This window comes from Molossus molossus, unplaced genomic scaffold, assembly GCF_014108415.1.
Source record: "Molossus molossus isolate mMolMol1 unplaced genomic scaffold, mMolMol1.p scaffold_m16_p_6, whole genome shotgun sequence".
NCBI classification, from domain to species: domain Eukaryota; kingdom Metazoa; phylum Chordata; class Mammalia; order Chiroptera; family Molossidae; genus Molossus; species Molossus molossus.
The window spans coordinates 115,289,686-115,314,845 of NW_023425399.1; the positions used below are offsets into that span (position 1 = coordinate 115,289,686).

Consider the following 25,160-nt stretch of genomic DNA (forward strand, 5'->3'; position numbering starts at 1 on the left):
CGGCCTCTGCTCCACGGCCCGGGCACGGAGGGGCGACCCAGAAGCACCAGGCCTTCCTGGGGCAGCTCACTCAGACGGTGCTCCCGGGGCTGCTCACTGCCCCAGGGGAGGGCGGCAGGTCTGGCCGGCCGCCCCGTCCTCCAGGACGGAGACATGCCAGGGAGTCACCCTGGTCGTCTGTCCATCACACCGGGCAAGGCCGAGAAAAGAAACAGCATGTAGCATTAGCCGGAGGAAAGAGTCACGGGACAGACTTTGTCATCACTTTTCAGACAAAAGTGTAACATCCGCAGCAGCCCTGAGGCCTTGGGGGCCTTGAGTGGGGAGGGAGGCTGTTGGCCCAGACAGGCCTCTTTTGAAACATCGGTTATTTTAAGCTGGTTACCTTTAAGAAATAGAAAACAGGCCCTGGCCGGTTTGGCTCAGTGGTGAGAGCATTGGCCTGCGGTCCACAGAGACCGGGGTTCAGTTCCCGCTAAGGGCATGTACCTCGGTTGCAGTTTGTCCCCGGCCCTGGTTGGTCGTGCAGGTGGCAGCCATTCGATGTGTTCCTTTCACATTGATGTTTCTCTCTCTCTCCCTCCCGCTCTATCTGAACAAAAAATGGAAAAATGTCCTCGGGTGAGGATAAAAAAAGAAATAGAAAACAGGAAGAACTTGGACCTCCCCCCACCTGCCTATGAGATTCAGACAGGAAGGAGCTGGCCTCACAGGTCACTACGGTTTGCTGTGACCTCGGCGCGGTAGACAGGAACCTGGCAAGTCCTTGACCCACGTGCTCCCTGCGTCCCCTCGTTCGAGATGGCCCCCCAACATTTACGTGCCGAACCTTTGCTTCTCCATCTTCTTGTGAATTCCTTTCCCGCCTCTGAAGCCCCCGGCCCCCCTCCGCTCCTCTCCCTGGCTCTCCAGGGCACACAAGCCTCGATGCTCCCCTGTCCTCAGGTCCCGCATTCTTAGGAGACATTGTACGTACGTGATCAGTATGGTCGTTAGTGCAGCCCGAAGACCTCAGAAGGGCAGAAGGGGGTTCATGTCTGCCCCCAGTTTGGGCAAAGCCACGCGGAGAACTCAGAGCTGCAGACTGTCGCTTTGGGACGGCCGGAGACGAGACCCCGGCGTCCGACACAGGTTGGTGCAAGATAAGAGACCCCCATGTGTCAGCACCCCAGAATCCCTGGGAGGGGGTCTGTGGAGCAAGAACAGGGAGAATCTTTTTTCCCCTCTTTCTAAATTAGGATTCGCGGGAGCACATCAGTGAGCGTGGTTTCTGGGGCAGACGTGATTCTGGGAAAGGTTTGAAGACTTGTTTTCGGTTGCTCCTGCTCCCCCTGGAACGGCCCCTGGTTTCTGTGTCGCCGTTGGTCTGGTGCTGGTCGCGAGCCCGGTTCTGCTCTGGCCCCGGAGGTGTGCCCAGCAGCAGCGGGCAGCCAGTCACAGCCGGGCTTCAGGCAGCAGCAGCCAGTGGCCTGTCCGCTCTGCGACTTCCCGTCCAGCTGTCCAGCTCTCGGGACTTTCGTCTCAGCCTCCGTGCCCTTCCTGCGGTGGCCTGGGAGTCCCCGTCTCCGCCTGCCCTGGCAGTGAACGTGCTTCCTTGCGCAAACCGTGAGAGGCTTCCTGGTTTGAGTCGCTACTGAAATGAACAGGCCTAAGGCCACTGGCCAGACAGCGGATACTTTGAATTGGAAACAGTTTTTTTTTAAATCCTCACCTAAGGATATTTTTCTATTTATCTTCAGATAGAATGGGAGAGAGGGAGAGAGAGAGAAACATCGACGTGAGAGGGACACATCGACTGGTTGCCTCCTGCACGACCCCGACCAGGGCTGGGGACAAACCGCAAGTGAGGTACGTGCCCTTGACCAAAATTGAACCTGTGACACATTGGTCTGCGGGCCGACGCTCTCACCGCTGAGCCAAACTGGCCAGGGCTGGACAAAGTTCTATATTGGGAAAGTTCTAGAGATTTCACTGTAAATAGCTGTTTTTGTGGTACCTATAGGAAGATCAAGTTTAAAAAAAAAAAGATACAAAGAAATATAACTGCTAGCTTGACAAACAAAACGCAGTTTGGGAAAACTTACTGAATTTGCTGTCTCAGCTCTCCTCGTGGGACTTACGGATACCGGTAAAAACACGAGGTTACGTAACAAGAATGGGGAGAGGCGGGGGACGGTCACAGGACCTGTCCCATAGGACCTGTTCTATAAATAAACCTCAACTGCCCCGTCTGTCCTGGGGTCCCATATCTTGGTGAACCCCCATATGTACTTAGGTAATACATTTGGTCCTTTTCTCCTGTTACTCCATTTCATGTTACTTGGATTACTAGTCCAGCTGAAGAATTTAGAAGAGTCGAGGAAACGTCATTTTCCTGTCCCCGCAGTGGGGATCGAAAGCGAACCTGCGAGAGCGGTGCTCACAGCTTTTCCTTCGCACGGTGGCCCGGTCGGAACGTGGCCATGTCACCCAGGCTCACGGCCGATCCAGTACCGTCCCTTCCTTTCAGGCAGACGCTCAGCATTGGAACGACCTCCACGCAGAAGAATCTCCTACCCTGCTCATCAGAGCGGCCCCTGAGTGGACGGAAGCGTGGACACACGGTCTGCAGACTCCCGCCGACTGCAGCTCCCGGCTGGCGGTCGACCAGACGCTGGCTCGGCGCACAGCTGGAAGGGAGCAGCCCGTCAGGGGAGCAGACGTTCTTCAGAACAACAGGCGTTCCACGGAGAGGGGCAGCGTGGGCTTAGACCCACGTGTCGGACGGAGCTGGTCCTTCGGCCCCCGTGCCCAGCCTCGAGGGTGGGAGAGACCAGAGACTGATCCTGCCCAAAGACAACCCTCGGCGACGGGTTCGTGGGGCTGGTGTGCGGGGATCTGGAAGCTCATGGCCTCTTGGGGTTGACTTGTATCCCCCAAGTTTGTATGTTGAAGTCCTAACGCCCAGAACCTCAGGATGTGATGATTTGGAAATAGGGTCCTGGCAGATGGAGGCATGATGCAGCCATGCCGAGTCTCCTGGGCCCCTGCAGTGCGGAGCGTGTCCTCGGGAAAGGGGGAGGTTTGCACAGAGACAAGCAACGGGGAGATGCGTGGGAAGATGACGGCGAGGATCGGGGCACGCTGACCGCAGGGACCGCCAGAAGCCAGGGGAGCCCGCCCCCTTGACACCCAGCCCCTAGGCGCTGTCCCGGCAGGAGGGCCGGGCCACAGAGCAGGGCTCTGCCAGCTGCTCACCTAACAGCCTGTGTTTGTGCCGCCTCCGTCGCAGCCCCGCTCGGCTGGGCCCACGCACCCTCTGGCTCGTCCAGGTGGGCCCTGCAGGCGCTCAGGGAAGCTGTCTGCGTTCTCCACAGCCGGGCGGCCCTGCCAGACTCAGGAACAGCACCTGACTCCCAGGCCACCAGCCCACCACCTGTCTGCTCACGGGCCCTGTTGTCTCCTCCCCCAGGTTGGCTGGCACTCTCTGAAGCCTCTTTGCCTTCGGTGTGAACGGGTCCACTCCCCAGGCTGGTCTTCCTCCGAGGCAGGCGGGGGGCAGACAAGCATTTGCGCCGAGACGCAGTGTGGCCGCGGGGCCAGAGCTCCTCTTCGAAGCACTTTTCCTCGAGGTCCAGAGGCTGTGGAACCCCGGCCCCGTGGACCCCAAACTGGGAAGAAGGGCGAGTGGACGCTCCAGCGTTCAGAGAGCAGGGACCAGCGCGCTGGGCAGGCGTTTGCCCGAAGAGCGTGTGTGCCACGCGGGAGCCGGGCAAACAGGGCAGCTGGCGAGGCCCGAGCGCTGCTGCTTCCCGTGCTGGGCACAAGCGGCGGAGGTGGTTGGTGGCACGCGCTGGGTGGCTGCAGTCCTTACGGACGCTTTCGGGGCACTCTTCTCAAGCAGTTTTCCTAGCACCCGGGCCGCAGTCACGCCGGGTGGGCGGTGGCGGCAGCGTGCGGACTGGGGCCCAGGCGGCTTCTCCGGGCGGGGTGCGCTGGGACGCATGCGGTCCGTGTGCCGCTTTGATTCGCACGACAAGCGGTGTGGTCACCAAAGCACAGAGCAGCGCCTCACTGCCGACTGCAAAGGGCGGGGGCGGCCTGGGAAGGTGTGGGGACAGTGCCCAGGCAGGGACAACGCCCTGCCTTTCTGAGTCCCGAGCTCTGCCCAGCCCAGTGCCAAGCCGAGAGGGAAGGGTTGGGGAGGAGCCCAGGAACCCGTATTTCGTGTGCATACATCCATCACCCCATGAATTAGGACCCTCTCATCGCCTCAGAAAGCTGCCCTGTGCCCTGAGCCTTACTTTCCCATCCAGCCCTGCCCCCAGCCCTGCGCGCCCACGGACCCCTGGGCAACGGGCAGCCGGGCGTTTCATGAGCAGCCCTCCCCGGGAAACAAAAACGTTCATGATGAGAGCAAACTCCAAACTCCAACTTTAAGTCCAGAGAGCTGTTGGGCAAGAAGGTTTCTAGCCCCGGCAGGTATCTCGGTTGGTTAGAGCGTCGTCCCCATACCCCAAGGTTGAGGGTTCGACTCCCAGTCAGGGCACATACAAGAATGCATAAATAGGTGGAACAACAAATCAATGTCTGTCTCTCTGTCTGTCTCTCTCTAAAATCAATTTTTAAAGATGTTCTAGGTGTTGGGCTCAAAGCATCGTTAGACGGCGGTGTGAGGATGGTTTTGCAGAATTTGCTGGTTTGTAGTTTCAGTGACCCTGGGATGTCACCAGGTGTCCAGGGGAGGTTCAGAGTGGCCCACACAGCAGCAGGGAAAATGTTGCCCAAATTTAACCCTTCGTAACTTTAGTATCTAGTGAGAACCAGAAGGTAGGCAATTGTGAACTAGTTGCCCCAAACCAACACTGTAGGAGGTCAGCACATCTGTGAATACATCGTTTCGTGATTCCTAGAAGCATATACTTCTCCGGGAATCACAGTTTGCTTTCAGTCTGGCAAAGAGCACATTTACCAACAGAGCCAGATATCTTTGGTCTCTGTGACAAGAAGCCAACGTAGATGGACTCGGTTGAGGCATTAATGTGTCCATGTTTCATCCTGTTTTCAAGTGATCTGAGCGCTTAGCGAATATCCACCCTTTAACTGAACCGAGTATCGTTTGAAGGTTTCAAGTCACCAAAAAGATTTTGAAACTAATTCTCAGCAGACGTATTTTACAAAACGTAATGGTTGTTGGGTGGCAGACGGGTGCCGGGAGCCGGCTCCCGGGGCCATCGGGAGTGGACCCGAGCTGGTGTGTCCGCCTCAGTCCTCCGGCCGGCCGTCTGGGCACCCCGACTTGATGCTGAGTCTCTCCGATGGGAGGCGGGTGGGGGAGTGCTGGAGGGGGCGAGCGGACCCGTAAGGACAGCCCGTCCCCTCTCCTGTGCCCATCCTGCAGGCACACAGGGCGCAGGTCACTCCTGCACACGGGTTCCAGGGCCGTCTGTCCCGAAGCACCCCCCCCCCCTGCTGGCCCACACGCCTCCGTGACCCCAAACTCACCCACGCTTTCAGGCACGTACAATCCTTCCCACTCAGAGGCGCGCTGGTCGGGACGGCGGTGACCTCAGAGGCCGCTTGGCACTGAGAAGGAGCACACTCAGCTTCTAGCAGCAGCAGCACAGAGGGCTGGGGTGCACTCCCCATGGACCCGCAGGGTGGGATTCAGAACACCCAGGGGGACCGAGGACTTTGAGAGAGAAGAGAGGGGTGGGGGGTACGCAGAGTTGGAGCTTCTGAAAGACTGTGGGAGGAGGGGGACCCCTGCGGGGCCCAGGAGTCCCTGTCCGAGCAGTGTCAGCCTTCCAGAGGGCTGGAGCACCTTGTTCCCTGACTGCACACTCTGCCCGCCACGCGCTGCCCGGGGGACGTCACTGGGACCCGGTGCCCCTGCCCACCGTGCACCTCGTTTGGATCTGAGCTTACCACGCCGAGTCTGCAGTTATGGGTCAACGCCATGTCCTGGTCCTGGAGCCTGCGGATGTCGGGAGCTGGACGTTTGTGCCTTTTAAGGTGTAGTGGTCAGAGCACGCAAGCTCTTAAGAGAGATTTTCCTCTCTCTCTCTTTTAAATATATTTTTTCTTTATTGATTTTAGAGAGAGAGGAAGGGAGAGGGAGAGAGAGATAGAAACATCGATGAAAGAGAACATCAACTGGCTGCCTCCTGCACGCCCCCCACTGGGGATCAGGCCCACAACCTGGGCATGTGCCCTGACCCAGAATCGAACTGGTGACCTCTTGGTGCAGGGTCGATGCTCAGCCACTGAGCCACAGCAGCCGGGAGGAGATTTTCCTCCCTTGAAGCGAATCCTGCTGCCCTCGATTTGGGAGAGTGTGTGGCGGATCTCGCCCCACGAGTCTGCACAGACTGCACTGGGCTGGCTCTGGGCCCGGCTGCCTTCCAGAGAGGGAAGTCACTGTGGGGACTTCTGACTCACGTTCAGCGGGCGTGCACGCGAACTCTTCCCTCTGCTTCCAACAGTGCAGTTACTCACACTTAAAATCTTAATTACAAAGACATAGACTCAAAAACAGCATCAAGACCCCTACTGGACACAAACAAAACAACAACATTCCACGGATGGGCGCGGGGACAGGGCAGCCGGGTCCGGAGCACAGCCCAGCCAGCACCACTGCCCGGAGCCCCGGCCGGCTGGTCTCCGGGCTGGTGGCCGCCGCCCTGCACTGCACCCCGCCCCCACTGGGCGTCCTGCAACACCAGGAGGAGGCAGTGCAGCGTTTCCGGGAGAACTGATGACCGCGAGGCAGAGGGTACGCCCGGCCTTCCCGCTGAGCCTGCAAGTTCAGCGGCTGCCTGCATCGGGCGGATGCCCTCAGACTGACGATAGCGAAGCCCACAGAATGAACGGGAAGTACGTATCCTGCCACGGAAAGCGTCAGGGGCAGGTGCATACACAGGAGGTGCGCGCAAAGCCTTCTCCAGATGCGTGCAGGACCACGCCCACAGGGAAGAGGCAGCGTGGGAGGGGAACAGCGTGGCTGTGGACCACCTCCTCGAAACCCTGGGCACGAGCAGCAGTTCCTGAGAAAACTCAGCAGGTCGCGTACGTCCTGGACCGGCCACAGCCAAAGGGAGAACTGCTCACCCGGAAACCACGACGGAGGAGTTCATCCAGAAAGCAGAGGGAAACAGAAGAGGGCAGAAAAGCTAAGCGGACGGAAGGATGGATGATAGACGGAAAGACTCCCCCTGCAGTAGGAGGTCTAGGAAAAGAGAAAAAAGGAATCGGTGGACAGGTGATCTCAGAGGAGAGGGTGACTGAGAACTTCACAGGATAAACAGACACAAATGAGCTGTCCGTGTGGCAATGGATGCAAGGACCAGGCCAGAGGTGCCAGCAGACTGGTTGCGGGGACCAGCCCCGCAGGACTCTGCCCCCAGCCCCTCCCCTGTCCCAAGTCTCTTGTCCTCCACTCTCAGTCCCCCTGCCTTCCGCTCCCCGGTCTCCGTGGCTTCTCTGTTGTTTTGTGGCCTGATTTTATCTGCTGTCCCTGAGATCACTTGGTCACTCCTGCAGGTATCTTAGGTTTATCCTGCAAACTCTTTGACACCCAATCAGGCAAATGGGATTTAAAAGAAGGAAGGGAAGGCAGCGGCTGCAGCCCAAGCATGGCTAGACCTCCTGATGGCTGCGGGTCCCGGTCCAGGGTCTGCACCGTGCCACCCATGGTTGGAGGCTCACACCCCTCACCCCATGAAAGGAAAGAGCATGCCCTGCCCCAGCACAGGGTCAGAGACGGAGGAGCTCGCTGTCCCGCTCAGCAGCGTGTGATGTCAGCGCCGTCAGAGCCCTGCCTAGGGGAGAGAACAGGTTTCCCCCGGCCGAGCCGTTTATTCTTCCTCCGGCAGGTTTGCTATGCTTGCAGGGGACAGCAGGCTCCGGAGGTCGTGCAGAGCCGGCTGATGTCTGGAGAGGCTCAGATCCCTGGCCAGGCTGGAGGGAAGCAGAAGGATCGAAAGAGTCCTCCCCAGGTGACACACGCTGACGTCGCTGCTTTCTCCTTGCTGCAGCCTGTGCAGGTAGGACGAAGACCATGGGGGACACGCAACCCGTGCAGTCAGGAGCACAGTCCTCGGACCTGCTGGCTACCCCGACAATGGCTCGCCGTCCAAGCCCAGGCCCTCAAAAGGCTGATGCTGTGCGTGTGTGCGTGACCTCTGGCCTCCTCCTCTGGCTCAGAGCAGTACCCCGCGCCTGTGCCCGGCCTGGCCACCTGCGAAAGCCGGCATCAGTGTGAGCTGAGCCTGGTCCGGAGCCCCACCTGCACCCTCAGCTGCACCTGGCTACCCCTGCACCTTGTCCTCTGGTGCTCTCTGCTCCAGCCCTCTGCACCTGGGGGCAGGCAGCACCTTGGGCTCTGGGGGTGAGCCCGAGCTAAGCACTTCTTTGGGGTCAGGCTGCCGGTCAGACCCGACCAGAGGATGGTGGAGAAATTCATGTCCCTTGGGGCTCTCTGGGGAATTGTTTCTAGAAGCTGCTTCCTTCACCCCACGTGTGTCCAGGCTGCCCTCCAACAGCCACGCCCTGACCGCTCAGTCTTGGAGACTGGCGGCCAGAGTCCGTCTGCACAGGAATGTTGGCTCAGCCAGCTCTGTAGGGGAGCAAGATCCAGAGCGGCCTGGGCTCTGGGGGTGAAGGGCTCGGCTTTCATTTCTACCGAGATAGACCAAGAAGATAGACCAAGAAGAGAGACCAAGAAGATACTTTTCCTGTGGCATAACAAACCCATCGGCTCAGACCGGGGCAGAGCGCCTCCGAGCAGGCAGGGGGGCCTCGAGGTGACTGGGTAAGTGGGATTCTTGGCATCCACGTTGACCCGGCACACAGCTTCTCATGAGCAGGAAGAGGTTTGGCTGATGGCCATTGTGTACTCGGGGAGGGACAGGCTGGGCGCAGGCCATGTGACGGGCGGCAAGAATGCTTTCAGTTCTCATCTTTACTCTGCTCGGCTCAAACGGCGCGGGAGGGGTTCTCATCGGCTCACCCCCAGCCCAGCCTCCCCTCCTCTGCCTTCACGCAGGAGGTCCAAGTGTGGCCAGTGTCCCGCTAAGCAGCCCGCGGTGCTCCAGGCCGCTGTCAGTGAGCAGAGACCACCCGCCCTCCTGCTGTTGGCGAGAGCTGGCAGAGCAGAGGGGGCCCAGGCCGGCCCCCCGGGAGGAGGGGCTCTCAGGACTGACGCCCAGTCTGGGAGAAGGATGGGGTGGGGGCGGGTCCCCGCAGAGGATGTGGACAGGACTTCAGAGAGTCTGGAAAGTCTAAGTATTTAAACATAAGGCTCGGTGCAGGGGCACTGAGAACTTTTGTTCCAGGACAATGAGCTGGAGTTGACAGGATCCTACGGTGCACGCGGGGGTTTCCTCTGGGAGGGCCCCGCGGGGGCTTCGCCAGCAGGGCTGGGCTCCCGGCCCCACGGAGCTAACCCCAGGACCAGGCCCCCAGCTCTGCTGCCTGCTCCCCTGCACCTGCCTGTCCCCAGCACCTCCTCTCCGCAGAGGCAAGAGCCGGGAACAGCCCTTCTAAATCTCCAGCTTTCTGTTGGGCGATTCGTTCTAAGTCAAGTGTGACTGCAAGGCAAGGAAAGAAACCAAAGAGAAAGGGGTGCGGGAGACTGGGGAGGGAGCTCATACGCGGGGATGATGGGGCCCCACCCAGGATCGTACAGGCAGGGTCGGCGCCCACAGTCTGTGTCTGCGGCACACGGACACGTGCGCTCCATCCACGCTGCAGGCACTGTGGGGAAGAGGACCTGCAGACGCTGTGCGAGGGCCCACCGCCAGGAACGATCCCGTAGGAAGCCCTGAGTGTGCCCTTCCTTGGGAGGGGAGGGGGCTCCCACCGAAATCCGAACCGTTCTTAGTCCTTACTAAGAGGAGCACCACATACTTTTTTAATGGGAATTGAATGCACAAAAAAATAAAAATAACAGTTTGAATATTAATTTAGATGGATTGGCTGCAAAAAATAGTCTATTCCCTTTCAAAGAGCCGTTCCCAGGGGCCCTGAGCTTCTTTCCCTGTTGGTTTATTTGCAGCCCCTGGGTCTGGGCTCTGCCCCCCAGTCTTGGTCCCTCCGGAATGAGGCCAAGGATGCTCAGGAGCGGCTCGTGGGCGCCATCTACTGGCCCAAGTTCTTAACCTGCTTGTGGATGAGCCGGGGTCATGTGACCTTGAATTTACCCATTTCTTCGCTTCCTTATAGTTAGGCATTTTTCATACTCAGCAATATATTTATATTTTGAACGAGTGTTTATATTTGTGATTATTATTTTTATAACAACCACGTTGCAACATAATTCACGGACCTTGCAATTCACTTATTTAAAGTGTGCAATTCAGTGGTTTTTAGTATGTTCAGAATTGCACAGGCATTGACACAATCAGCTTTAGAACTTTTTATCACCCCAAAAAGAACCCCCTACTCATTGTCATCTGTCACTCCCCATTTTCCCCCAATTCTGCCAGCCTGTCTCTCAGGATTTATTCTGCATATTTTATATACATGAACTGATACCATACGTAGTCTTTTATGTCTGGGTTTTTTCCCTCGGCTAATGTTTTCAGGGTGTTGTTGTATGTTGTAGCATGAATCAGTGCTTCATTTCTTTTCGTGGCTGAGTAATATTCCACTGTGTGTATAGACCACATTTTATTCACCCACTCACCCGCTGACGGACACTTGGGTTGCGGCTGTTAGGAATCATGCTGCAAGCATCCGTGTACGAGCTTTTTGCGTGGACGTGTTTTTGTATGGACATCCGTATGTTTTTGTGTGGACATGTGTTTTCATACCTGAGAGGGTTTGCTAGGTCACATGCTTGATCTCTTGAGGACTTCCGGACTGTTTTCTGAGGGGCCGCACCCTCTGCCTCCGACCACCAGTGAGATTTCAGTTTCTCCCCGGCCTTGCCAACCCTTGCTGTTATCTGACTTTCCCACATTAATCGTATGAGTAGGCGAGTGTGTGCGAACTGATGTCTCATCACTTGGTTTGCAGTTCCCGATGGCCAATGGTGTTGACCATCGTTTCATGGGGTTATTGGTCACTGGTAGACTTTCTTTGGAGAAATGTCTGTTCAAATTGGGTCAATTTGTCTCAAAGTATTGCCTTGTGGTAGTTCTTTATAGTCAAGACACACAGCTCGTGTCTGCAGCCAACGGACACGCGTCCTCACCTTGGCTCTGTTGGCCGCAGAGCTGGTGGCCAAGGGAGGAGGCAGCTTGAACCCCAAATGGCTCCAGAAAATAAAGTCTATTTTCAAAATGTGCACAAATCCACAGGGAAGAGCTGGTTTGGGAGGAGATGAGTTGTTCTGAGCCTGAAAGTCCCCCCCTCTGCTCTGTGCCCAGCGCCAGAGCCGGTGGGAAGAAACCGTGCCCTCGGACACTGCGCGGGATTCCAGACGCCCTCACAGACGTCCATCCCAACGACGTGGTGAACCACATGGACGTTTTTATTTTTAAAAAATTGCATCACACTTCTCTCCCTCACAAATATTGCCCTTAACACCGTGTGTTGGGTCACGGTGCAGAGGGAGGCAAACCGACAGGACAGATCATCCCAGGAACAAGCTGATGGAGGCTGTTGGGAGATGAGCTCGTTAGCCTGGTTTCTGTCTCAGGAAGTCCGTGAGCACTGGAAACGAAGCTTCTGGGGAGCCGGGATAGGTTTTTGTCATTTTAGTCTGAGTGACCGGGAGCAGGTGTGCTGGAGGACAGATTTTCTTGAAGCATTTGCAAGGTCAAAAGTCCAGACCCTGGTACTTACCTTGCTTCCTGTCCTGTCCCCGCCCACAGGCATCACCGTCCTTGCTCTCCTGCTGCTTCTGGGAGGCATGTCCTCTCTGTCCTCGCCCCAGGCGCCGCTGCTCGAGAAGGTCTTCCGGTACATGGATCTCCACCAGGATGAATTTGTGCAGGTCAGAGAGGCTACAGGCGGGGTGCTTGCAAGAGACCCCTCTGCGTGTCTGGGCGCGTGGTTACTTGCCAGGAGAGGGGGGATTTTTCTTGACAACGGGGTTCCATTCGAAATGCCTGAGATTCTTCATTGAATTACAATACTGCAGTCACCATTCGTTAGATCAGGGAAGAGACCCCTCCCAGCCATTCCCCGAAAAGGGGCTCTGCTCCCGCCCAGCACTTTGACTTCGGGGATGTCCCTGGAGTCATGGCCAGGACCACACTGAGCTCCTGTTACTCGGAACCATCCTCAGGTTGCCATGGTAACCTCCAGCCGGGCCCTGGCTGAGGCCCACCTGGACTCCACCCCACAGCAACCCCTCCCAGCTGCGCAGCTCATGGCCCAGGGCTCTGCCAGGTCAGGGTCGAGGCTGGTGTTTGGGGTCCAGGTGCGATCCCCCCATATCTTCTCCCAGGTACCCTCTGCTTTGCTCCTGTCTCGCCTCGCAGCACGTGTGGGGCGGACACGGCGAGGGAGGCCTGGGGAGGGAAGCAGGAAGGGGCCGGCCCACAGGTTCCCCTGCAAGTCCCTCTCCTTGTCCCCGCTCAGGCCGGGCCTCCACCGCAGCCGGACCTGTACCCCGGGCCCCACGTCAGGCCTGGCACACGGGTTCAGAAGGTGGTTATTTATCAGCCCGTCAGTGTTAGGGTTCTGATTGGGCTTCTCGCTGGAGCACAGCGCTGGTCCAGGCCGCGGTCCCAGGCCGCCCTCCGTGGGAGCCTCCTGACAGGAGTGCTGCCCGCACCGCGCGCATGTCGCGTGTTGAGGCCCGAGTGGGAGGTTCCGGGCCCGGCTGCAGTTGGGGGGAGCGTGTGTGGGTCTGAGCATTCCGCTAGCCCTGTGCCCTTTGCGGCCTCTCGGGGACCCCGGCCATACATTCAGGGATAACCCAGGATGACTGTACTGCTCTGTACAGTCCAGTTTTAAAAACACAATATTCCATAAGGTTAAATCAACTTCTTTACAGCAAAAATGGAAGTGCTACAGACTACCAGGACAGCAATCAAACCAGAGCAGGCTGGGGAGCCCAAGCTCAGTCCCCAAAAGCCGGTGGCGTCCGGTGGGAGCGCTGTCCCAGGATAAGCTGCCAAGGTTCCGATTCGGGGATGTGCCTGATTATCAGCTTGTGCCCGCAGCCAGCGTCACTAGCACGTTCTCCCCGAGCCTCCCTGTAAAGCAGATTTGCCCAGATGAGGGGTTTTCCTCATGACAATTACTAGCTCAATGTCCAGTCCCCACCCCCACCCCCACCCCAGAGGTGTGGCTGCGGCTGAAGGTCCCAGGCTTCTCATCACAGCTCCCTCCTTCTGGTGACCAGTCCCCAGGAGCCTCCCAGAGCGGCCCCATCAGAACGAAAGGTGGTGCTGTCGCCCAGGGAATTCTGAAGGAGCCAGGAGCTCTGTGGTAGGAACCGGAGGCCGGGAGCAAATGTTAGAACCAAAGACGATCCTGGCACCTCCGTCGTTTCGGAAGTTGTGAGCTTCAGGAGCTCGAGCTGAGAGCTGGGACGAAGACCGGAGGAGATACTTCCTGTGGCGCTGCACCCTCACACTCGCGCACCTGCAGTCGGAGGTGGCCACTCCCTGCACATAGGAGAGAGCAGAAGGAATGTCCTCAGTCTCCCACCTCTAGGGGGCAGCACCAGCGTTAGGGACTAAGGCTGTCTGCCTGTCCAGCCGGAATTAAACCCTGGTCTCCCTGCCTCCCAGATCCTGGAGGAGCAGGCAGGGCTGACCACAAAACCTAAGCGGGGTCGGAGGGTGAGGGGGTGCTGACCACAAAATCTAAGTTCAAAGGATGGTCCAAGGAGCCCTGCAGCCCGCTGAGGCCGCCATGGGGTCAAGCCAGGTGATCAGTGTGTGCCAGGGCATTATGGGAAGCCAAGAGGCCTGGAGTGGGACAGTCCACCCAGCATGCTCAGTGCTAATAACCAAGGGGGCGGGGCTGCATTTCTTTGCAATCCTGGTGGACCACAGGGGCACGGGCCTGGGTTTGGGGGAAGACAACCTTCTACCCAACCCACCCTGTCCCATTGTCCTTTTGACCCTGCCAGCTCTGATGCCTGTGATCCTGATGACACCTTTGGCTTGTCCCGGTGCCTTTGGAGTGCCCAGGACAAACGAGAGCGTCGGGGATTCTGTGCCCCCTGTGCTGTGTCGTGCTAATCAGCCCGTCGCCTGTCCTCACAGAGGCTGAGGGAGTGGGTGGCCATCGAGAGTGACTCCGTTCAACCTGTGCCCCGCCTGCGACAGGAGCTCTTCAGGATGATGGCTCTGGCTGCGGAGGAGCTCCGGGGCCTGGGGGCCAGCGTGAGCCTCGTGGGCTCGGGCTCTCAGCAGGTGTGGGCGGTGCCTCCTTCCCCATTAGTGGCCAGTTCCCCATGCATGGGCCAGGCCTTCCTGTGGTGGTGGCAGGGGTGGGGGAGGGGGTGGGGAGGCTTGCCCTGACCCAGTGAAAACACCTCAGTGAGCTCGATCCCAGTAAGGGTGGAGAAGTCCTCCTCGTCCCCGATGAGGCTGTCATGTCGATTTCTCATCAGGTCAGGACTTGGGGGCACAAGGACAGCAGGTGAGTGAAGGCCCACTTAGTCTGGAGAGGCCTCATGCTGTTCACACCCCGCTCCCAGGCTTCACATCCTCCCTTCTTCCCCCCAGAGCCCTGATGCGTTTTTCTCAAAGGCTCCAGCTTCGTCCGAATCATTGCTTGTTGTTGCCTCGTGGTCACAAGGCAACCTTTTTTTTTTTTTTTCTTTATTGATTTTATAGAGAAAGGAAGGAAGAGGGAGAGAGAGAGAAACATAGATGAGAAAGAATATCGATTGGCCGCCTCCTGCACGCCCCCCACTGGGGATCGGGCCCACAACCTGGGCACGTACCCTGACTGGGCATCAGACCTCTTGGTGCAGGGTCGACGCTCAACCACCGAGCCGCACCGGCCGGGCTACAGGCAGCGATCTTAAATCTTAGTGCCCAGTGCCTCCTGGCTCAGCATTGACAGGTCTCCAAAGGGCTTGTTTCCCGACTGCATCCACCCAATTCAAGCTCCTTGAGTCTGAGTTCCTGCAGACGAGCACGCTCAGTTAGGTGTGCTCTGTCAGTGTGTGTCTAAGGCAGTGGCTCGTTTTAATTACGTTTCATGTTGTAACGAAAAGTGTCTCGTGGTACCCGTGTTAGAGCTAGATAAAGGGTGATCAGAAAAGTGTGTGGGCTCCCAAGGAGCCAGGGGCGTAAAGGGACTCCTAATGTCATGTCTCTGAATTTTCTGGGAGAACTAAGCAGCATTTATTTAAAAACGTGACTCAGTTTCCTTCTGCAGCTGCCTGACGGCCAGACTCTCCCGATACCTCCTATCATCCTGGCCGAGCTGGGGGACGAGCCAGAGAAACCCACCGTGTGTTTCTACGGCCACCTGGATGTGCAGCCTGCGGCCCAGGCCAACGGGTGGCTCACGGACCCTTACACGTTGACGGAGGTGGACGGTCAGTGATGTGCCGACATACTGAGCTGGTGCTTCTGTGGAGAAGGGGCTGCTCGCAGGGCGTGAGGGTTTAAGAAGTGCCTCCCCGCTCCAGGTCTTAACCTGTCATGGTTCAGAATGAACGGAAGGCCACTCTGTGGTCTACAGGGTGGTCTGATGAGGCCGATTTTCTTCCATTTGCGAAAGAAACTGGGAGCCTCTATGCCCTTGGGTGAATGACTTCCCCAGGATAGAGTCCTTGGGCTGTCAGGAAAACAGTTATCTAGGTCACAGGTCTTCTTTCTAAAATTACCAAATGTAATTTCTTTTTTTTTTAAATCCTCACCCAAGGATACGTTTTCATTTATCTTCAGGTAGAGTGGGAAGGGGAGAGAAAGTGAGAGAGAGAAACATCAATGTGAGAAAGACACATGGATTGGCTGCCTCCTGCATGACCCTGACCAGGGCTGGGGACCGAACTGCAACCGAGGTACATGCCCTTGACCAGAATTGAACCCGAGACTACTCAGTCCTCGGGCCGTCGCTGCAACTGCGGAGTCAGACTGGCCAGGGCAAATATAATGTCTTTTTAGAGGAAAGAAGACGAAAAGCTGATGGAGACACAGGGACCCCCTTTTTCCTTCTTTTGCTCAGAGTAAAATCTCAGAATAAGAAGCTTTTCACTCGACAGCCTGTAACAATCCCTCAAGTCCTTTCCAATGATCTTGGATGAAATAGCAGTTTACTGTTCAGACCAAATGATCTGTGGATTTCAAATCAGCTCACATTTCTGACGAGCGGTGCCTGCTGGGTGCACGTGAGGGATCATACTTGTGATTTCGGTGCAAGATCCCGGAAGCAGAGAGCACTGCTTGAGTGACCGCCCACACAATGGCCTTTGTTTTCAACTTGCTCAGCTTGGCAGAGGAAGCCACACTTTCCTGACCGTTCTTCCCCCACTTTTCAAGGAAAACTTTACGGACGAGGAGCAACAGACAACAAAGGCCCTGTTCTGGCGTGGATGAATGCCGTGGGCACATTCCGAGCCCTGGAGGAAGTAGGTCCCAGCGCCGTTTGGGAGGGAGGACAGTGATGATGACTGAGGCAGTGACGGTGATGATGACTGTGACAGTGGGGTGATGGAGACAGTGATGGTGATGACTGTGACAGTGGGGTGATGGTGATGGTGATGATGACTGTGACAGTGGGGTGATGGTGACAGTGATGGTGATGATGATTGTGACAGTGGTGGTGATGGTGATGGTGATGATGTGACAGTGGTGGTGATAATGATTGTGACAGTGGGGTGATGGTGACAATGATGGTGATGGTGACTGTGACAGTGGGGTGATGGAGACAGTGATAGTGATGATGATTGTGACAGTGGGGTGATGGTGACAGTGATGGTGATGATGACTGTGACAGTGGGGTGATGGAGACAGTGATAGTGATGATGACTGTGACAGTGGGGTGATGGTGACAGTGATGGTGATGATGACTGTGACAGTGGGGTGATGGAGACAGTGATAGTGATGATGACTGTGACAGTGGGGTGATGGTGACAGTGATGGTGATGATGACTGTGACAGTGGGGTGATGGAGACAGTGATAGTGATGATGACTGTGACAGTGGGGTGATGGTGACAGTGATGGTGATGATGACTGTGACAGTGGGGTGATGGAGACAGTGATAGTGATGATGATTGTGACAGTGGGGTGATGGTGACAGTGATGGTGATGATGGCTGTGACAGCGGCAGTGATGGTGATGGTGACTGTGATTGTGGCGGTGACACTGGTGGTGATGATGATGATGGTGATAGTGATGATGATGGTGACAGTGATGGTGACAGTGACGATGACTGTGACTGTGGCGGTGACCCTGGTGGTGATGATGATGGTGACAGTGATGATGATGGTGACAGTGATGGTGATGGTGACAGTGACGATGACTGTGACTGTGGCGGTGACACTGATGGTGACAATGATGGTAGAGGCAATGTACTTTGAGTGGATCACTGTGCTCCAAGCTTTCAACTGAATTTTGTCCTTACTGTTCCCAACGGTCTTCAGAGGTATATATTATTACAGTCACACCCATTTTACAGACGAGGGAGTGAGGCTTGGGAAGGTTAGGGGACTTGCTCAAAGCCGCCCAGCTGGTCCCGGGCAGACAGGGTACCTTGAGCCTGGGCTGCTGACCACATTGAAAAACAAAACATAACAAAACCCATGATGAAGCTGTAGCTAAGTTACTCTCTGCTGGGACTTGCCTTTTTACCTTTATCTTATTTTAGCTTGCATTTTTTATTTCCTCCTCCTTCTTATCACTGAGTTTAATTTTTATTAATAGAGACAGACATATACTTTAAAAAAATACATTAGCTACCTTACCAATGAACAAGATAGAGACCCCTAGCATATGACATTCTGTCTGAATCTTTAGCTGTCTTTCCATTCTTGTGAATATAGTTTTCTTTTTTCAAAAAAAAAAACCACCCTCACCTGAGGATATTTTTCCATTTATCTTCAGATAGAGTGGGAGGGGGTGGGGAGAGAGAGAGAAAGAGAGAGAGAGAGAAGGAGAAATATCGACGTGAGAGAGACACATCGACTAGTTGCCTCCTGCACAACCCTGACCGGGGCTGGGGACTGAACCACAACTGAAGTCCCTGCCCTTCACTGGAATCAAACCCGTGACTCTCCGGTCCATGGGCCGACGCTCTAACTGCTGAGCCGAACCAGCCAGGCAGGACACGAATCTAGTTTCTAATATGTGGGCCAGCACAGGTACTGGAAAGGTAGGGGGCTGCTTCCAGGAGGGGCTGCCTCTCTTGGGCCACCAGAGGAATGTTGGTGGCTCAGGTTTGGGTCTTCCTCTGTCCCATGTGCTGTTCTCACAAGGATGGTTTCATCTCATACGACCCTGCCTTCCCCTGATGAGGGCACTTAGACTCTACACAGAGGAATCAATCCAGCTATGTGGCCCTGGACAGGAGACCTGATGTCTCTGGACCTCAGATCCTGTCCTGTAAAAAGGAGGGTGTTGGTTAGGGTGTCTGGCTTCCTGACGCCACGTTAGGGTTACGGCGGCTTCCGGTTCACGTGAAGCAGCCCATCTAGTTAGTGAGCCTGATCCTGGAAGAGACTGGCTCTCGGCTCCAAGGATTCCGTGGGATGAACCTGGAGGACATGTAGCTGCTTCCTTAAGTCAAGCACTTTGAACCCTGGACACTGAAGGAGGTTCGGGGCTGGACTCCTCGGCGCTGGTCCATCCGGTCTCTTCCAGTGGACGCCAGAAAGCAGGGCTCCGGTTCCGGGCGCTCTCCCAGCCCAGGCCCAAAGCCTAGGTCGTTGAGGGTGCCCCTCGCTCCCAAATCCTGTCCTCGGAGGAGATTTCATCAGGTGCCAAGGGCTTCTCTCTCCTGGGCTTATGTTCTTTTCCTTTGCCGTAAGCAAAGAGGGGCGGGGGTAACCGCTCTCCACTCAGCTGCTTGACGTCCCTGGAAAGACGCGCTCGAGTCAGGACCGGCTGCCGCAGGCCCACCGGCCACTGCAGTGTCGTCGTCTGACTCGACGCTCACACGGTCACCCTGGAAGCTGCGCGTGGCCTCGGCCTCCCCTGCTCTCTTCTCGGTCTCGAGTTTCTCCCTGGACTTTCCTCTGTCTGCTCCCGCCCGGCTCCCTCCTTCTCTTTCTCTTTCTCTCGCTCTTCCCCCTTCTTTCTGAAGGAAGGAAAGCAATATCTATAAGGAAATTCCTCTGTATAGGCCCACATCTGCTTTGCTTTTAAATTTCAACTCTGAAACTTAAATAATTGCGAACGAAACACAAGTCAGTCCATTCTCTCTGAGCCTCCTTTTCCTCCCGGTGAGCTAGGGACGGTCATCTCTTCCTCCGGCGCGGAGTGGATGCAGTGACGTGACATGGTCAGCGCGCTCCAGTGCTGACCAGTGGGAGGCCCTTAGGAGTTCAGGTTTCGCCCTGGCCGGTTTGGCTCAGCGGTTAGAGCCTTGGCCTGCGGTACAGAGAGAGCCGGGTTCGGTTCCGCTAAGGGCATGTACCTCGGTTGCAGTTTGTCCCCGGCCCTGGTTGGTCGTGCGGGTGGCAGCCACTCGATGTGTCCCTTTCGCATCGATGTTTCTCTCTCTCTCTCTCTTCCTCTCTCTCCCTCCTACTCTATCTGTACAAAAAATGGAAAAATGTCCTCGGGTAAGGATAAAAAAAAAAAGAGTTCAGGTTTCCTCTTGCCTGGTGTCCCCCCGCCTCCGCCCTGTCACCCTCTCCTCCCGCCTCGTGTAGGGACCACTGTGCATGCACCAGCGCACTGGACTGTCTCACCAAGAGCCAGAGTGAGTGTCAGTGCTCCCGTCACCCAGGGAGACAAGCGAGCTGCCCAGGGGTGAAATAGCTGGTCCAGGTCCCTTGGGTGCCCAGGGACAGAGCAGAGACCAAACCCAGGCCTACCTGCTGGTCTGTCACCCTCTTCCAACACTTAGTAGCCATTGGTTTGTATTTTATTTATTTATTTAGTTTTTATTTTTATTTTTTTTTTAATTCTCACCTGAGGATATTTTTCCATTCATCTTCAGATAGAGTGGGAGGGAGGGAGAGAGGGAAACATCCACATGAGAGGGACACATCGATTGGCTGCCTTCCGCATGACCCTGACCAGGGCCGGGGACAAACCACAACCGAGGTACGTGCCCTTGATTGGAATCGAACCCAAGACTCTTTGGTCCATGGGCTGACACCCTAACTGCTGAGCCAAACCAGCCAGGGTTATTTATTTTTTAATTTATATTAAAAACATTTTTTTTTCTTTATTGATTTAAAAAAATTTTTTTTAGAGAGGAAGGGAGAGGGAGAGAGAGATAGAAACATGGATGAGAGAGAACGTGGATCAGCCGCCTCCTGCATGCCCCCCACTGGGGATCTGGCCCACACCTGGGCATGTGCCCTGACCGGGAATTGAACCAGTGACCTCTTGGTGCAGGGTCGACGCTCAACCTCTGAGCCACACCGGCCGAGCTGCTTGTATTTTATTAATCACCTTTTGCCAGAAAATTCTTAGGCTTTTCAACTGCCTCTCAGTCATCGTTGACTAGTTAAATGTTCATAAAGAGCTTTTGATTATTAAGATTTGAGAACTGTAGCTGGGCTCCCTCAGATCCACAGAAAGAAACCTAGGTAAGCGATACCTCTGAACGAATCATTGTCCCCACACACCCTTGAGATGGGATGGCCGAGGTCACATTTCCTAATTCTCAATCCTCTGCTCACCCTGCCTTTGTTAACCTTCGGCGGGTCGAGCCCACTCATTAGAGCTAATTAGTATGTTGTGCTGTCGCTTGGCGGCATAGGATCCCTTTGGAGTCTTCTGCGTGTGTCTTCCGCTGCGGGAGGAGACTCTGACCCCCTCCTCCTGTGCCTCTCGGAGATGAAGTCAGGAATCACAGAGCTACAATGAGATCAAAACCAAATGGGGGAGGCACATTGTAAAGGTTTTAAAGGAGCTATTCTGAGCCCTAATATTAACTGGAAAAGACTCGTGTTCCATTCTGCTGCATGATCAAAGCCTCTGAGTAAGTTAAAAGGCAGATTGAACTCATGGTTGAGGAATAACAGATACTTGAAATAAAAATTATCCTGAGGCTTAAACATGAGACAGTCTTTCAAAGAAAAGAGTTCTCATTTATCATGCTCAGAATGATGAGGGCAGAAAAGGGATCTGTGATTGAGTAACCTTTCTCGAAGAATTCCTTTTGGAAGTGCCTCTGTCTGGGGCGGCCCGGCAGAGCTCTGGGGTATGGGTGTCGTGCCTCTTAGGAGTTCCTTCTCCAAACCCTTTGCCGACATCACATTGATGGGGCACCCTGGGATGTATACACTTGCCTTGAATTCTCCTTCATGACCTGAGTCGAAACGCCTTTGCTATAACAGAAATGTTGGGAATGTGAGCCATTTGTACACTGAACACATGTGATAATGTACTGTAGTCACTACGTTAAATTCACACTGACCCTGGGTCCTACAAGGTGGGTGGGTGAGCTGTGCAATCGTCGACAGAATGGTTTGTCCCCCTGTTGACTCGTTAACTCAGGACCTGCCCGTGAACATCAAGTTCATCCTCGAAGGGATGGAAGAAGCCGGCTCTGTGGCCCTGAAGGAACTTGTCGCGAGAGAAAAGGACGGGTTCTTTTCCAGCGTGGACTGCATTGTAATTTCAGATAATCTGTGGGTCAGCCAGCGGAGGCCGGCCCTCATCTACGGAACGCGGGGCAACAGCTACTTCATGGTGGAGGTACTGCAGGCAGGAAGCCATCCTGGGTCGGGAAGGCAGAGACAACGCTGTGTGAGAGCACAGAGTTCTTCTTAGCTGCCCAGCTGGGACCCAGCAGGGAGGTCTGTGCCTGGGCCTGGGGGTTCATGAAGCCCCCTCCCTGCCCTGCTCCTGCACTGTTCAGTTTGTGCTCTGTGCATCATTCTGCAGACTGGATTCAGAGGGCTCGTGATACACAGGCCAAGAGGTGTAGGGACTGCAGCTGTGGAGTCTGGAGGCAGGAACAGCAGCCCCGGGGGGTAGGGGCCTGCCTTCCGCGACTGGGACCGAGACCAGGGGAGCTGGCATTTCGAGGCCTGCATCCCAGGTCTGGCTCGATGATGCACACGCAGCCTGTGCAGGCGCCTTACTTACCCTCCAAGCCTCACGGCCTTACCTCTAAGTGAGCACAGCCGCCCCCACCCGCCCCGGGATTGTGCCTTCACTGCATGTGATGGCTGGTCCACTCCCTTCTCCTTTACAGACAGCCTGGGACAGGGCACACGAGTCAGAATCAGCACGTCCCTCCAGGGAAATCGCCTGTTTTTTAGCTATTCCCGCCTGTTTTCTCACCTAACAGCGTGAAGGGCTAACAATCCCACCCCGTGGGAACCCAGGGGGCTGGGAGCAACCAAGCACTCCTGGCGTCCCCTTTAAGGTGGATTGGGCAGGGAAAGACCAGCTGGGCAGGAAAGATGGGAGGAGATGGATGGAAGAGACGATTAAACCTCCTTGGACCTTGGTAACAGATTGGATGCGGTGCGCAAAGAGGAGTCCAACGTAATTTTAAGGTGACAGATGAACAGGACTGAGGACTCTCCTTGACTTGGAGACGCGCACGCTGGTAGGAAGTCATCCTAGCAGAAGACGTTGAGTTGACCTCTAGAGCTGGATTTCAGAAAGTGGGAGCACACGGGTGGGCAGGCCCACAGGGATGAGCACGTAGGGTGTGGGGCTGTGAATGAAAACAGTGAACTAGTTCTGACGCGGGGTGTCGAGGAAGAGTGTGGCCTGGAACAAGCGGTGAGGTGGGAGACAGAACAGGAGTTCCCAGGGGACACGTTAATAGAATCGTCCTGCAGGCTAGGAAAGAATGCAGAGAAGACACTTTCTCAGAAACCACAGGGGAGAATTTTTCTGGACGGAGAGTGAGCAACAGCTGGGGGTGAACCCACGAGGAAGACGATGCCAGTCATCAGTAATTTGGTGATCTTGGAGAGAACTGTATTTGTGGGAGCTGAAGTCAACGTCAGGGTGTTCAGGACACATGGGACACGAATCAGGGGACTCGTGACTAGACAGTAGAGGTGACATCAGTTTGCTCACCCGAGCCCCAGGGACGCTGCTGGGCGTGTGTCCCGCCCTGTGAAAGCGATGGCGACAGCAACGATGGCGGTAGCACCTGTCTTCTCTTCCACCTGTCTTACAGGTGAGATGCAGAGATCAAGATTTTCACTCGGGGACCTTTGGTGGCATCCTTCATGAGCCGATGGCTGATTTGGTGGCTCTTCTTGGTAATGTCTTATTTCATTTCACTTTTTTTTTTTTTTTATCCTCACCCGAGGACATTTTCCCATTTTTTTGTTCAGGTAGAGTGGGAGGGAGAGAGAGGAACAGAGAGAGAGAGAGAGAAACATCGATGTGAAAGGGGCACATCGAGTGGCTGCCACCCGCACGACCGACCAGGGCCGGGGACAAACTGCAACCGAGGTACGTGCCCTTAGCGGGAACCAAACCCGGGTCTCTCAGGACCGCAGGTCGACGCTCTAACCGCTGAGCCAAACCGGCCAGGGCTCATTTCACTTTTTAAGCATCGAGGAATCTACTGAAATGTAGTTCCATTTGACCCAGCGTGCCTCACCTCCTCTGGTCTCCAAGCCAGCTCTGGATAAAGGTGGAGAAGAAAAAAACGTATTCTTAGCTTCCCCTCTTTTCTTTTCTTTTAAAATATGTTTTCACTGATCTTTAGAGGGAGAAGAAGTGAGAGGGAGAGAGAGATAGAAACATCAGTCGGCTGCCTTCCACATGTCCCCCTCTGGGGATTAAGCCCGCAACCCGGGCATGTGCCCAATCAGGAATCGAACTGGCATCCTCTTGGTGCCTGGGACGATGCTCAACAACAACCACACTGGCCAGGCTCTCAGCGTCCCCTCTCGGCTAAATGTTTCTTGGGTTTATTAAGCCCATGTTACTTCTTTTCATGGACTAAAGCTCCTCCTGACTTTGCCCCCCCCCCTTTCTTTCACTGGGTACTCAACACACCTGCTCAGAACAATAGCATGGCACCTAGAGACCCTGGGGAGGCACTCGGACTGGTGCCCATACTCCAGCTCCGCTTGGCTTCCTTTTGCATGTTGCTGTGTCTCCAAGTGGCACAGAGACTCCGATGAGTTTGCTCATCACCCTGCCCTGCCTCCTTACAGTGTCTCGTGCACACCAGCAGGAGGAGTGTGTGTGTGTGTGTTTTCCGAGAGCCCATGCACCCACCTTGATTCACCCTGTGGCTTCCTCAGGACTGCCCGGCAGCTGGGGTGGACCCCTGGGAACTGGGGGAAGCCTCCTGTTCAGGGGTTTTGCTTGTAGGAGTCCCTTCCATAGTCCTGGCAGGTCACTGCACTTTTATATTGATATTGCGGTGTTTTTTTGAAAAAGAGGTTCTCAGGTTATGTAAGTTCAGGCCCCACAATACCCGGATGTGTCTCACTGGGCACAAAGGGCACCTCTATACACATTCTACTACTGGCTTGGCAATTTAAGACAGAATACAATATGTCATTTTCCTTCAAAGTGTTTAAATGATTTCCAGGAGAGTTCAGATAGCATGCAACTTAATACTTATTTTGGGGGTGGGATGGAGAAAGGCCAACTTCTGTTTTACCAGAGCTCATTTTTTCTTCCCAGGAACAGCATCCTCGTATCTTTAGGATGCATTTTGACACACACACACACACACACACACACACACACACACCCGCCCAAGCCTGCCGGCTGCTTGCCGTCTGCACAGAGCGAGCCCATGGTTCCCCCCAGGCGTGGGATTCCATATATATATGTTTTTACTGGTTTTTTAGACAGAGAGGAAGGGAGCGAGAGATAGAAACATCGACGTGAGAGAGAAACATCGATTGTCCGCCTCCTGCACATCCCCTACTGGGGATCGAGCCAGCAACCTGGGCTTGTGCCCTGACTGGGAATCGAACCGGTGACCTCTCAGTCTGTGGGATGATTGATGCTCAGTCCACTGAGCCACACCTGCCAGATGGGTTTCACTTTCTTTAATTTTTTTTTCTTTTTTTTAAATCCTCACCTGAGGATATTTTTCCATTGATTTTTCCAGATAGAGTGTGAGGAAGGGGGGTAGAGAGAGAGAGAGAGAGAGAGAGAGAGAGAAACAGTGAGAGAGACACATCAATTAGTTGCCT

The 25,160-nt window shown here is 55.3% G+C and overlaps 1 protein-coding gene across 1 annotated transcript in view; it reads left to right on the forward strand.

Moving 5' to 3' along the window:
• Positions 1 to 6,563: 6,563 nt before the first annotated feature.
• The window catches only part of CNDP1 (carnosine dipeptidase 1), a 30,610-nt gene continuing 12,013 nt past the window's right edge, over positions 6,564 to 25,160 (forward strand). The window contains exons 1-8 of the mRNA XM_036245978.1: positions 6,564 to 6,713; positions 7,871 to 7,976; positions 11,799 to 11,920; positions 14,151 to 14,300; positions 15,277 to 15,439; positions 16,386 to 16,474; positions 21,520 to 21,720; positions 23,168 to 23,252. Coding sequence (XP_036101871.1) covers positions 6,564 to 6,713; positions 7,871 to 7,976; positions 11,799 to 11,920; positions 14,151 to 14,300; positions 15,277 to 15,439; positions 16,386 to 16,474; positions 21,520 to 21,720; positions 23,168 to 23,252 — 1,066 coding nt within the window. The remainder of the gene's footprint in view (positions 6,714 to 7,870; positions 7,977 to 11,798; positions 11,921 to 14,150; positions 14,301 to 15,276; positions 15,440 to 16,385; positions 16,475 to 21,519; positions 21,721 to 23,167; positions 23,253 to 25,160) is intronic.